This window comes from Pipistrellus kuhlii, unplaced genomic scaffold (genome assembly GCF_014108245.1).
Source record: "Pipistrellus kuhlii isolate mPipKuh1 unplaced genomic scaffold, mPipKuh1.p scaffold_m20_p_5, whole genome shotgun sequence".
In the NCBI taxonomy this organism is placed as follows: Eukaryota; Metazoa; Chordata; class Mammalia; order Chiroptera; family Vespertilionidae; genus Pipistrellus; species Pipistrellus kuhlii.
In genome coordinates, this window is record NW_023425551.1 from 26474178 (window position 1) to 26489227 (window position 15050).

General features: G+C 41.8%; 1 protein-coding gene across 3 annotated transcripts in view; it reads left to right on the forward strand.

The window, feature by feature from the left end:
* SASH1 (SAM and SH3 domain containing 1) overlaps positions 1 to 15050 on the forward strand; it is a 288978-nt gene that overhangs the window by 60944 nt on the left and 212984 nt on the right. Inside the window, exon 1 of one of the 3 annotated variants that reach the window (XM_036415045.2) lies at positions 8628 to 8768. The exons of 1 other annotated variant lie outside the window; for it this stretch is intronic. In XM_036415045.2, coding sequence (XP_036270938.1) covers positions 8748 to 8768 — 21 coding nt within the window. In that variant the 5' untranslated portion in view covers positions 8628 to 8747. Of the gene's footprint in view, positions 1 to 8627; positions 8769 to 15050 lie in introns of those variants that run through there. One more of the 3 variants, XM_045572613.1, reaches the window with a different exon arrangement.

Below are 15050 nucleotides of genomic sequence, written 5' to 3' on the forward strand. Positions count from 1 at the left end.
GGATGCGTCTCACAGTCATGGCGAAGGATTTGTAGATACAGGTGGCAGAAGCAAATTGCCTGTCAAGAGATTCACTTCATAACGAGGCCAGCCATGTAGAACAGCCACCGTGCCAAGAAGACACCGCTGCTGGCCCGGATCTTGGGGGCTCTGAGCCAGGCTGCAGTCCTGCCCTCCTCAGCAACAGCCACATCCCTGGGGGCAGGGCAGACAACAGGGTAATGCCACCAGCTATCCCTTCATGCTGCCACTGCCAAACCATCAATCAGAAAAGAAATAGGAATAAGAGGGGGGAGGGAACTGAAGTCAGGCATGGGAAAAGGATGTAAGCAGAAAGCACACGGGGAAGAAGAGCAACTATTTATCTTCAGCATCCTTCTGCATCTGTGGTTAACAGTCTAGGCCTACAACAAGCAAAAGGACAGAGGGTTGAATAATTCCATGGTTTGCTCATATTTCCCTCAGCTGGGCGTCCTCAGATGCCCAAGAGAATGCACACACCTGCTCGCTCGCTCTCTCTCTCTCTCTCTCTCTCTCTCTCTCTCTCTCACACACACACACACACACACACACACACACACGGACACATATACACTTCCCAGTGTTTTATTTGTATCTGTTCATCTTTGAGCTTGAAACAGAAATGAGAGTAGGGAGGCCGCAATGTGGCCAGTGTACTGACCTCCTTTCTCATCATTTAACTCATTTATAAGAAAGCAGTTTTCCTGGACAGCAAGGCAGTATCACTCTCAAAGTCAAAATCAATCCCAAACACACTCCTTCTCAGGGAGGAGAACCCATTTTTCCTCCTTGAGCCATGGTTCTATTCCTGGTGGGTGACTTACATGGAGAGCATAGGCGAGGCAGTGCCATGTAGGCTGTGGCCCCTTCGGGGGGCCATTCAAAGCCAGGTCTCAGCATCAGGCACCCTTGCTAGCTTGGCAGTGCCAACATGAGAGACCAGGCTAACTGCAGGACCCACAGCGGGCAGCTTTCAGAAATATCTACCTTCAAGTCATGTTGGTCCCAGGGATCAAGATGAATAACACAAAGCTCAATGAATGGGAGTTTCAAACTTAGGGAAAAGGAGATGCCAGGGACATAAAACTAGGTAAGCATTCAACTCTATAGGGGGAAAAAAACAAAAAAAACCCTATGACCTTAGGACTAGTGCCCTGGGGAGAAGCAGTGGAGACATGAATTTGGAGACAATTCTGAAGAAGTTGGGAGAGACAATCAGAACCAGTAGAAAGCCTTGCAGGGAGCCCAGGAACAAATTCCTTGGCAAAAGTCATTGACTCCTTCAGGGTACATGGCACAGGGCAGGTGCCCAGGGAAAACCTGATGAGTCAGTGAGTGGCTGTGCAGTGGCTGAAGCTTCCACTGGGGTGGTAAGGGTGGAACACAGAAAGTTGTGAACTGAGTTTTGTGTTCTTAAAAAGCCTGCTCCTGCCTTTTGAGAGCCCGGCCTTCTTGCATTCTTAAGCATGCCTTCTAAGCCTGTGTCCTGGGGAAGCAGCAGGCAGTTCTCAGGTTCACTGAGCTAGAACAGCATTTTGATACAAACAGACCTGGGCCCGCTGCAAGAGTTATGCACTTGGCAGGAACACCGCCTTGAGTTCAGACGGAAAGCACAGCTGTGCCTCGTTGATAATGTAATCACCTGCCTTACATTTTTGGCGGAGAGCACCTGTGCACAGCCCAGAGCACCAGCCCAGGGCAGCCATTGCGATGGAGGCAATATTAACAGCTCTCATCAAAACTGATGGCTACAGCCGTGCCCGGGAGTGCGGCTGCAGCGAGGCGTCTGACTGCATTGCCATGACACGCCTCTGTTTGGGGAGTTCATAACTCAACCATAAAAATATGCTTTGTATTGAACTGAAACGTGAAGATAAAACTATCGTGGGGTGAAGAGAGTTTGACATGTAGAGCCGTAAAAGTATGCAAAGTTGTTCATCCACATCTGTACATGTTCAACTCTACATTATACTGAGCGTGACTATTCCCTGCCCCTGTCTGGACAATGGAAATAGAAGACTCCATGAGGTTGGACAATTTACTTCTGAGCTGGCCCAGGGACAATTTGAATGTCTTAATTTTTATGTATATCAGGGATGCTAAGAGTTCTATTGGGCAGGGAAGTGACACTTGAATGCCAATCAGTTTTCCTTGGTGTGCACTTATGTGTTTTGTTTATTGGTACCTGTCAAATAAACAAAAGCTCACAATTCCTAGGGCTCCACCTGGAATCCATTGGCCGGATCTTGCTCACTTTCAACACATCTCCTTTCTCTGATGAAAAACTACCCCGAAGAAATGGATTTCACAGACAGTGATTTGAAAGAACTGTGTTATCTTTTGTTTTAACAAAAAGTGTTGGGAAATGCATTCCTGTCCTCTGCTAGGCAGGTTAAAGTTTAATGATCTATAATCTAGATGTATATTTAGAATATCGACAATCTGTTTTTCTTTAAAAACATGGGGGATTATGTCCATGAAATAATACACAGATTACTTTGTAATTTCTGCTTTTCTAACAAATATTTTTTGGTTAGATAAAGGTCACCATTGTCTTCAATATCCTTCCTACATGACAGGAATTATGTTAAGGTAAGAATCAGATCATGCTATTTCTCTGCTTAAAATCATTCAGAGGCTTCCTATTGGGCTTAACATTATGCTCTTTACCATCACCCAAGAGGGCTGTGTGACCGGCCCCTGAAGAGCTTGTAGCCTCATGTCATAGCCCCTCTCACATGCTTTAGGAACTCAATTTAATTTGACTTTTCCCAGCTCCTCAATTGCACCAACCATATTTGCCCACCTCTGAGACTGTGTTTATGAAGCTCTTCCTACAATGCTTTTCTTCAATCCCACTTAGAATAGTTGGCATCTTCATATTCTTCTAGTGTATACATCACTTCTCCTGACTACTCTGTCTGAAGTGAGGGCCTCCCCTAACAGTTTTCATCTCAAGTCCCTTTTGGGTGTTTTTGTTGTTGTTATTGTTGTTGTTGTTTTAGAAACTTAACACAATTGTTGTTTTGCTCATGTATTTGTCCTTTGTCTGTGTGTCATCTAAAAAGTATGTTATAACCCTAGCCAGTTTGGCCCAGTGGGATGAGGGCCCCAGATTCGATTCTGGTCAAGAGCACACTCCTGAGTTGTGGGGTCAATCCTCAGTGTGGTGCATGCAGGAGGCAACCAATCAATGATTCTCTTTCATCATTGATGTTTCTATCTCTCTCTCCTTCTCCCTTCCTCACCAAAATCAATAAAAATTTATTTTTTAAAGTATGTTTCATGAGGGTAGAGACCTTTGTCATTATTGGAGTCCCAGTGTCCAGCCCATAGTAAGTGCTCAGTTAATATATGTTAAGTCAATCAAGTCTTATATGTAAGATGATGCAGAGTTTAAGCTTCTGTTGGTTGACCCAGTAGCTTTAATCTCTTTGCAGTATAAACAAAAGAATAATTCTTCCTCAATCTTGACATAACCTCACACTTCGCAGGAAGGATTCTCATACCAGATGACAAACTTCTGTTCTTTTACATTTTTCTCCCTCTTCATAGCATCATAAAATAGTATCTAATTTCTGTAAAGAGTTTATAGAACTAGACAAATCTTGTACTACTAGGAGCCAGATACTTGACTTGATTTACTTTGAGCTCTGGATACTGAAATAATAAAAATAAATCCTGTATATGTGAAGAAGTAAGTGTGCAGTCAGTGTCATCTGTTAATGTTTTCATAAAATTTTCCTGCATTATTTGTGATTAATTATTATCCAGAAAATAATAAGTTTAATGATGACTGTGGTGCTGGTGATGTCTAGGATTATTTGCTTACTCTGTATCATTTACTGTACTGAGCATTTTATTTACAAGTTAAATATAATATATAAAAATAAATAAAATCCAAATATAGTTTATTGTCTCATATCTAGTATAGCATATCTATTGCTATAGTAACAATGATAATGGTTATAAAAAAAACAGCCACAACAATGGACATAGCCAGAAAAGATAAAACTCAGTACTTTGAAAACCTTAGAAAAATAGATATGAGAATATTGATTGCCAGTAATGTTCCAACTGGGCCTGATTCTCTCAGAACTTTGAGCCATATCCTGGATGTGACTGGCTCAAGACTCTGCAGCTAATAAAAAAGCATTTGGGATACAAGCCCAAGCCTTCTGATGCCAAGTCAGTCCACTGTGACTATGTCCGGGAAGGCAGGATTAACCTTAATCACAGACAAACCAGGTAGTTACAAATTGACCTATTGTACAATTCTCCAGTTGAACTCCTCAAGGACTAGATACTAATATTTTTGAATGGCTGGCTCTAGAAGTTTCTTTAAAAATCTGATCCCATATTAGACGTAGCAACAGAATTCAGGAAAGCTGTAATTGTCCATAATAACTTTCTTTGAATTACTTTATCAGATACTTACATCTCTGCCACTTGCTGAAGTTTGGTTGGCTGCAGGGAAAATAAGAAGAGATTCAGATGGAATAAGAAAAGTATCACATAGGAATGTGACCTTTGGCACGTTATTCTCTAAGCCTCAGTTTTCTCACCTGTAAAATGAGGATTAAAAACCTATCTTAATGAGTCCTTGAGACAATTAAGATAATGTATGCAGAGCACTTAGCATAATGTATAGAAAGTGCCCAATGTAAGCTGCTACTATGGTTGTTGTAAGTATTATCCTATATAATTAAAGGGTAATATGCAAATTGACCTATCAGCGGACCAACCAGTTGCTATGATGTGCACTGACCACCAGCTCAATGCAGGAGCTGCCCCCTGGGTGTCAGTGCACTCCAACAGGGGAAGCACCAATTCTGGGAGCACCAGAAACCGGGCTGACAGCTGGTGAATGCAGCAGTGGTGGCAGGAGCCTCTCCCACCTCCACAGCAGTGCTAAGGATGTCTGACTAAGCCGACAGCGGGACATCCTCTGAGGGGTCCTGGTCTGCGAAAGCGCACAGGCTGGGCTGAAGGACACTTCCCTCCTCCCACGAATTAGTGCACCAGGCCTCTAGTTATTAATAGCAATTTTGATGTAAAAGGAATTCTAAGCAACCCAAAGTTTTGTTTTGCTTTGTTTTGTTTTGAAAGGGAGACTGTGAACACTGGAGACCTAGTAAGGAGCAAAAGAACATGAGTAGGGTAGTAGAGTAACTAAAAGCCCACTGATTCCATAATTCTGGAAAGAGAAGGGACTCCCATCAAGCCTCTTCACCTCTGAGCTTTGGTTGGCTTATCTATAAAAGAAAAATAATGCCCACTCCTGCCACCTCGACAGATTGTCAAGGACCCAAATGAGACACGTGTATGCAAAAGCACCCTCACTATTATCATGGGAATGTTAGGTATTGCTTCCACACATGTTCCACTTAACGGACAATTTTAATCAAGTTAGTGATTCTCAACCCTGGCTGCACATTAGAGTCGCCTGGAAGTTTCTAAGAATCCAGATGCTCAGGCCATACCCCAGACTAATAAAGTCAGATTCCCAAGTGATTGCAACATCCAGCCACCATCAAGGGTCAGGGACTAAAGTATTTCCTAAACTTGCCTGATGACAAGGAGTCCCGGAAACCCACCCTACCTACAGAATCAGCTTTCCCAGGGAAGGGGCTGGGGTCTGCATTTTCAACAAGCACCCCAGCTGCTTCTTCTCAGCAGGCAATTATGAGACATACTGTGTTGAATCATGGTCTGAGAGTTGGAAGGGATATTGTTGAAAGTCTTCACACTTGATTCATCTCTCAGCCATGTGAAACTTTATGATCCCGTGAACGGAGGTGAATGTGTGTTAACTACGTGAGCAATAAGTAACACAAGTGTTAGCCATTTCTTTCTGCAGGAATCATCCCTAGCGCCTTTCTAGATCAGGAAATCTTGACTGGTGGAAAGGCTTTCAATGTTTTGAAACTTTCCTTGATCAAACAATTTGGAATGCCAAGAAAGACATGGAAAAAAAAGAATTATTTCACTTAAGAATAAATGTTTGTATATTGTGAAATAAAATAATAAACTCAGGTTTGATGTGCACAGTGAAAATGGGGCAGACAACTTAATTTTTATTTATTCCCTTCTAAAAAAGACATATTACAGAGCTCTGTAAAGCCTACATTATTACATTTAGCTCTCATGGGAAAATTAGGCAGATCAGGTTTAATGAAAATAACATACAGAGAAGCTGCTATGGAACCTGGCAAATATGGGGGTGGGGGGATGAGTTCCTTAACTGCTAATATCCAAGTTGCAAATCTCAACTCAACTCTGATTGGACATGGCGACAACTATTTCCACTCCTCCTCACTATTTTGAAAGCATCAAACTTTGCCAGAACCACTAGTCTAGCAGTCCCCACTGAACATTCTAACATTTCTTTGAAAAATTCAGTCTTGCAGAATCCCATTTTCTCTGGGGTCATATCCACTCTCCTAGGTAGTTAACTCTAAAAGCTTTCCTATTTCCTGCACTGTTTGGGTCCAGCCTTTGTCTCAGCAGTGTTTGGTCATAAATATTGTCAGTATTTACAAACTGTGTTTAATTCTAAGCTTGTTAACAAGAAAGAGAATAGAAATTGATTTTAATAAATATATAGGTTCAGCCCTGGCTGGTGTGGCCCAGTGGTTGGGCATCATCCCATGCACCGAAGAGTACCGGTTCAGTTCCAGTCAGGGCACATGCCCAGGTGACAGGATTGATCCTCTGTTGGGGTGTGCAGGGGACAGCTGATCGATGTTTCACTCTCATATCGATGTTTCTCTCTCCCTCTCCCTCTTTCTTTCTCTAAAAATCAATAAAAACACTTAAAAAATACATACATATATATATATATATATATATATATATATATATTCATAACATTTGCATTTTCCTTCATAGTGCTTTGTGAATCGTATTCACTTCTGAACTTTGCCAGATAATAACGAGTACATTATTAATGCCTGTGAACAGAATGAGAAATATGAAGTAATTGTTTTTCATGAAGCCTATCAAACCAAATATATGTCTAATTTGTATCAAGTGGTAGGTTTCTTTACCCTTAACATTTTAGTTAAAACTTGCCTTACTAGTAAGGTGACCAGACGTCCCGCTTTTGATGGGACAGCCCCGATTTTTAACAATTTGTCCCGCGTCCACAGCGTTTTCAAAAAGACGCGGGACAAAATGTTAAAAATCGGGACTCTCCCACCAAAAGTGGGACGTCTGGTCACCTTACTTGCTAGTCATAATTATAAAATACATGCTTTAAGTTGGGGGGAAATGTTGTCTGAGAGGTCAGCTGATGCCAGTTAGTGATTACTCTTGAGACCAAAAGAAGGGAAGGGCCTTTACCGTCTGTTCTACCAGGTGTTGGTCATTGTATCATAATTGATATTTGAGGTTTGAGTTTTAGAAATCACCTACATAATTTGGCCACTCTGCAAATAAACTGGCCTGGGCAGTGGCTTGTTCAGAGCCACTCAGTTAAAGAGATCTGGGGACAGACAGGTCCCCTTTCTGTCCCATCCATTGCTCTGAACACCCCATATACTACTGCCAGGGGGTATCTATTTATCCCGTGTGTAAGTAGAGGAAGTTTAATCTGGCTTCCTCATGAGGATAAGAGAAACAGTGGCCCTAATATTCTTTGGTGGGTGACTTAATGTTTTCCCATGTCACGTAGCACTGTTAGTCACATTAATAATATTAATTTTAAAGAATCGACTGTGTCTTTTAAATACTCTATAATGTTATGTTACTCTTCTGTGGCTCTTTGCTAAGGTTACTTATAACTAAACTTACCTGTGTGGACTTTGTGGGGAAATGGCATGCATGCTAACTTTTAATATTTTAAAGTTCTACATAAGAACTTTTAATTAAGAGGGAAGTTTTATTTTAAAATCTTAAAAATGTTCCCTTTAGATTTCTTACAAGTTAGTGTTGTTCAAAAGCTCTTTTTGGAGTTATTAAATTGAATTCAACTATATTAAACCCCAGCTATGATTGCGGGGGGGGGGGGGGGGGAGGGATGGGAGAAGAGGGGATTCTAAAATTCTGGTCAATAAGCCAGCCCTACAGAGTGGCCTCAGAGGTGCTCTGAGCTGTAGGTTGTCCGTACCCTGTGAAAGCTAATTGTGCAACGTTAAACTTATTGTGTTCAATTGATTTCTGGATGTTTCTCTACGGATGTCTTGGACTAGCCCTCCCTTTCCTTTCCTTGAGCCAAGAAAACTCTGAACCAGAACAATTCAATTTCAATTTGTGGAAAAGCTATATTCCGTGCTCCAAACAGCGCTGAGAGAATTGTGAGGGGGGCGGGAGCCAGGGACATTGTGACCACGTTTGTATGTTACTAAAAACATCTGAATTTCTAGGCAAACGCTCTGAGATGAATTTACTACAAGCTTTGTTTCGGCGGAGGATTTGCCTGAGAACCTCCAGAGCGAAAGCTTGCTTGTGTGCCGTAGCGATTGTGTTATAAGTTAAGCATTTGGAAGGAGCCCCAAGCAGGCCTCAGGAAGCAGTTCCTGCCTCCTGACTTATCGTCCTGAAGGCGATTTGTTTTAGGGTTGATAATCCCTGGGGCTACAAGAGTGTCCCACATCTGCCCTGAATTGAAAACAGATTCCCATTAAGAGCCTTACATCAGTGCTGCGGATTCATTCGATCTGAGTCAGAAAGGAAGTCGGAGAACATTCGAACATATGGCCTGATAGCAACACAGCAGCCCCTTCATGGAGGACCAAGACTGCAGGGTATGTAGGCTGTTTGTTCGCGATTTTTCAGACTGTCTTTCTGTGCGGAGATGTCTTTCTGCCCCTCCGGCAGGAACGTGTGGGAGAGGAGAACGTGGCTAACGGGTACAAGGAACTGTCCGTCTCGGGGCTTTTCGGGGCTACCAATGAATTGATCAAGATTCCAAAAGGTTAGGGAGCCTCCGCTGCTTTAAAATTTCACAGCCAGGTTTTGCTGGTGTTTGTGGCTTATTCTTTATATCCGATAGATTCACATAATTATGTAGATATTTATATAAAAGCTCCCCCCCTGCCAAGACTCTAAAATGGTTCTGGACGCCAAGAAGCGTTTTTTACTGTTACACAGCCAGCACTTTTCCACCCTCTGCTTATCTGGGCAATTATTTTCAAAAATATTTTCTGCACATGCTAAGAAGGAAGGATGTAACTATGGACTTCATATTCTAAGCCTCTGGGGACCAGACTCTCTGATTAACTATTTAGCGTTTAACATCCTACTGAAGTTGTCTTCTCTGCTTGCTGGATAGCTTTGCTCTGTCTTCTCTGTTGAAGCAGTATATTGTAGAGTGTGACGTTCTCTTCCTTTTTAATTGAGGAGATTAGATACCCGAAACCAGTTTGGCTCAGTGGATAGAGCGTCAGCCTGGAGACTGAAAGGTCCAGGGTTCGATTATGGTCAAGGGCATGTACCTTGGTTGCAGGCACATCCCCAGTGGGGGGGTGGGGGGGTGCAGGAGGCAGCTGATCGATGATTCTCTCTCATCGATGTTTTTAACTCTCTATCCCTCTCGCTTCCTCTCTGTAAAATATCAATAAAATATATTTTTAAAAAAAGAATGATTAGATAGAAGAGAAAGGCAGTGGTTATGAACCAGGGTCTGAGGGCCAGCAGCCTGAGGCACAGAGGCTGAGCTCACAGCCTGGCCCCCGGGGCCCTTCTGGCTCCTCTTTCACTTCTGGACTCGGCTTTGGGGATGGAGGCCTTTCGAGGATACTTCCAGAAGTCTGTATGCTCACTGTCTTCTCGGGGAAGCTGAGGAAAGTTGATAGTCAATAGATACTTGTTAAATGAAAATAAAATTAGGAGACAGTATCCTAGAAGAAACATCTGTTGGAACATATTGAGTTAGCAAGCCTATTTCACTCACCTTCTTGGTAAGGTTGACACCCAAAGTGGAGCATAGAGGGTGATGGGTAATGGAAAGAAAAAATGCCAGTCAGAGCAACTGTGCATATAATGTGTGATTCCGTGGCTGTGATGTTAATGGGTGAGAATCTCTGAAAGAGGAGTGCTGAGAGGCCACAGTCATGACCGAGCAGCACGTGCAGGAGGCTGAGGGATGCTGCTCCCCAAGAAATGGGACAAACGCAGCTGGCCGCCCTCCCTTCCATTCCGAGCAGCTATGCTCCTCAAAACTGTGCCGGCGCCACAAAGCCTGTTCTTGTGGCGTGTGTTTCCCCAGGTGTCAGAAACAATACGTTCAGGGCAGCCCAGTTGGCAGGTAAGATCCTCAGCCCAAATGCCAAATCGCTGTTCCCTCTTGACGGGTTGCCCACAGTTCTTGAAAGAAGGAAGGCTTTTCAGATGCCAAAAACTGACTGCAAACTGTGCCATGGGACTCTGCCCTCTTAATCCCAGCAAAACAGAGGCCTCCTTTTAGAAAAGGAAGCACATTCGGGGTTTTGTGCTGGAGGGTGCAAAATGGTGTATTGATCAGCTCAGACAGAAAGGGGAATTATCAGGCTTAGACACGTGGCTTCTGTCCAATCTAAGGAGATGGGTGAATGAGCCTTGAGATCTATGGAAACAGTTCTAATTCCGACCAGCTTCTTCTTCGGGAGAGGAGTGTGTGTGTGTGTGTGTGTGTGTATGTGTGTGTACACGCATATTTAACTAACTTTCTTAATCTTAACCCCAAATGTGGGGGAAGAAAAATGTGTTGCAGAAATTGCTATGGTGAAGTCTATATCATAAATTTAACTAATACCTCAAATGAAATCCATCTCCAAATAGTTCTGACACATTCTGAGCACCAAAATAGTGTCTTCATTTAGAGAATGTCCTCTTCCCCTGCCCCATTTTTTGAACATCAGGCATGTCACTGAGGGCGATGCCACTGTGCCAGCTCTCAGCCTATTGCACTCCACAAGCTTTGTAAGCCATGGTTTGGAATTCAGAACACACTGTCCCTCAGAAACAAGGTTGGACTCCCAGCTCAACTCCTGAATGCAAATTTATCCCCAAATATAGAGAATTTGTGACAAGTTTCTGGAAATGGACAGAAAGAACGGCTACATTTTGTTTAACAGCACTCACTGAAGAATAAATTTGATAGTAAACTGTAATACGCCTTTGTGAGCATTTTCAATATCTTCAAGAAGTCATATTTTTTACTTCCACACCACTCCTTTCTTGAACTGCACACTAGCCACCTGTCCTCGGTGCTTTGACTCCTGCCTCTCTCTCACATGGTACTCTGTCTTGGAGTCCCAGCAAGTTATTTGCATATAGTACTCCTCTACTTTTTCTTTTACCTGGAATGTCTCCCTCCACTTCTGGTTCCTGGCAACTTCTTCACTAGTTCAAAGATGAACACAGTTGAAACTCTTCTGTGATGTCTCAGTCAAACTCCCACGTCTCCCCTCCCTTAGCCACAAACCCCCCAGAAGAGAATTTTGGACACAACTTCAGGTGGTTTCTCCATGAGCCTTCCACAGTGCCGGGTGTCCGAGTGTAACATCTTTCCCTTGGGAAACGTTAGCTATTTCCCTCCCACCTCTCTGTAACACCTTGTAAGTACCACCATGTATTTCCTTCAACACGTTATATTATAGGGTTTTGTTTACATGTTGCCCCCTTTCCTAGGCTGGGAACTCCTTAAAGATAGGGATTTCCTCAGAACTTATTACAGTGCCTGTAACATAGCAAATAGTTAATCAAAGAATGGATGGATAGATGCTTAAATGGATATCTTTGAATGGATGTATATGTGATTGGATGGATAGATCAATGAATGGAGGGATGACTGGATGGAGTGAGTGAGTGTTGTAGGAAAAGTTGGTTTCTTTACAGAAAGGGTAAGAGATATATAGGAGTGTATGGAATTCTGAATGGGAGTTTTAAGGGCATGCTATTGTTGGAATTTGGACATTATTACTGCTTCCACTGATATATGATGGTAGAATTTTGAGTAGTGGGAAGAAAATTGAGTTTATAGTAAGAACATCTGGGTTTTAACTCTACCTCTCTACTTTGTAGTCAAGGGAAAGGTACTTACCTCTCTATTTTTTCTTTTCGTCATCTGTAAGATAAAAGTTATATGTACCTTTGAGGAGTTGTTGTAAGGATAAAATGATAATCCATCCAAAAGATCTAACCTAGTGCTTCACCCATACAAGGCATGGTAGTAAAATATTTATCTAAGTCTGAAATGCCAGACATTGGACTTTGAAACCAGAAAAAGGTGGGCCCTTCTGTCCAGCCCTGGACTCACTCCCATTGCAACTTGCTCTCTTCATTTTGACCCAGTATGTCAGTAACATGGCTTACCTTTTATCACCCACTTCCCATATCGCTTAGGTGATAAAAATAAAATAAACTTAGAAGTGTGAAAGAAAATAAGAAGGCTCCAGAGAAGTGTGAGTAAATATAATAAACAAATTTCCCAGAATAGAATTAAGTAAGCTGTGAAGGAGGAGGAGGAAACATTGGATATACAAGGGGAAAAAAGAAAACAAAACATAAACAGATGATGAGAAAGCTGTTTGGTGGCAAGTAGTGATAAAGGGAAAGGAAGAGAAGAGAACTCACATTGTTGGGAAATTCCACTTCCAGGATTATAAAAGCAGCAACTATTAATTCACATATATATTGGCAAGTGCATGCCTATGCACCTATAACCCCAAAAATGCCTTATATAATTTCAAGTGCTTCATATAACTAATTATGATAGGAATACATTCCTAACTCTTACTATTCGCATGTACCAGTGCCAGGCACTGTTCTATTAGCTCATTTTATTCTCACAACAACCCTGTAAGGTAGATACATAGAATCTTGATTTTACTGACAGAGAAAGAGGGCACACAACTTGTCCCATCACTGGTATGTGTGGGAGCCAGTGTATGAGCCCTGGCGTCTGCACACTCACAGGTCCACTGATGCGGGTGTCCCCATGGCACTGTGAAAGCCACTTTGGTGAATGTCTCTAAGGATATAATTTACAAAGTACAGTTTAAATGCCTGAAAAGTTAGAATGGTGGAATTTGATGGTGTGAAGGGATGCTTGGTTCATTATACCCATACCAGCCCTGCTGGGAGTGTACAGGGAAAGTCAGCTTTGGGGTCACTAGTCAGCATCTTTGGGGAGGCCAGAGATTTAGCTGCAGGCATAGCACCCTGTGGGCATTAGGACATCATCCTTTGTTTCAGATAAAGTCCATGGAATTCTAAAAATGTTTAGACATTATTATGTTGACATTCCAATAGTTTTCCAAATATGAAAATAGAGACAGTTGTACTTTGATTTTTTTTTTTTAATTTAAGATTCATCAATTCTTTCCCCTTTTTAAAAAAGCAAAAAATGGGCAGTCTTTGGGCACTCTGACCATGTTTTCTAGATTGGGTGGGACACATCCGTATGTTCTAAAATAATTACTCTTACACTACCCCTGAGCTACACTCCTCCCAACTTGTTCTCAGCAATCTGATTGCATTGTCTCCTATCAGAAAGAGAGACATGAGTAAATAGTTGGCACATTTCACAAATTTCACAGGTTGTATTAGGCAACCAGAAAGAATGTCATTTCTCCCCTCTTCTACCTGTTTGAATTATTACAAGCATTTCTATAATTAATGTAATCACTGTGCAAGTGCTACAAAGTTATCTTACTCTCTGGCTATTTTAGGCATTCCTATTTTAAGCCACTTGCATACTCACTGATGTTCAAGGGCAGGGCTTTTGAATGAGCAGGTAGGTAGGCTTGTTGGAGAGGTTGCTGGTAGTTGGGCCTGCCTCCAGTACATCCCCTCAATGACCCACTTTTGACTGCGGAGAACGGGAAAAAATAGTATTTGACACCAAGAATCATAGACATTAGAAGCCACTATAGCCCCTGATGGGAGTCTCCTCCTCCTTGGATGGCAATGGAGGGAAAGGAAGAGAAGGAGGGAGAGGAGGTAGTAATTGGATTGGCTAGGTCTTTGTCTCCACTGTTTTCTCATTACAGCCTGGCTGGAGAACATCTTACCCAAAAGCCTGTTCGTGTAAAATTCAATCCCCTTTGGAGCATTTCTGCATCTGTTCAGGTGCCCTGGAAATAAACATTAAATTAAATTAAATTTTAATTTCATTTAAACTTTGAATAGAGGGCTTTACATAAACTGACTAAAAAGAGCTTAATTATCCAAAAGTAGGTCAAATAGAAAAAGGCCTTTTCAAGTAGCCAAATTAATCCCATCATTTAAAAAAACAAAAAAAAACACACAAAAAAAAAACACTGTAAGTTCAATAAATGCCTATTAGACATACAAAATTGAGTTAGATGTGCTCTTAAAGGAAGTTATATTTTTTATTATTAAACTGTTCCAAAATGTCAACAAAATACAGGGTACTAAATGATGTCCAGAGTCTTAAAAGGAGGTTGAATTTTAAGCAAGTGCTTCACTAGGCAAATGGATGTTTTAAAAAACTGGTTTTAGGCCAACTAGCTCCCTGGCAGTGCTATTGTGAAGATGAGAATCGATGAATATAAATCTCCCCATCCAGTAGCACATAGTGGATACTCACTAATATGTTGTTGAAAAAGTGCTAAATAATTCTGTGCCAACTTAATCATGCCAGCTCCTCTCTCTCCTTCAGCCCTATTATACCTTATCATGGGTTATTTCACACATTACATGAAAACACTTCCTGGAAAAAAAGAAACCCCTAGAAAACAAATATTCTAAATTTCTAAGACTTGTTTCCTGACTTTTTACAGAAAAGTAATATTAGAATTATAATTGGGTTGCTCTAAGACTAAAATAAGATCATATTCATACATACAGGCATTGTATGTATTCTTTTTAAAATATTGACTGTATTTTCAATGCAAGAGTATTGTTCTTATGCTTAGGAGATGTGGGGCAGATGAGTGCTCTGTCTCTGTGGAACTTACATTCTCCCACAAAGCACTGGTGTGCAAGTCCTCCAGTCACCTAGCACTGCACATGCCTTCCGGGTGGGCAGCGAAGGCCTTGGAAAGAATAGCCAGCTTGGAAATCAAACTGACACCCACTTG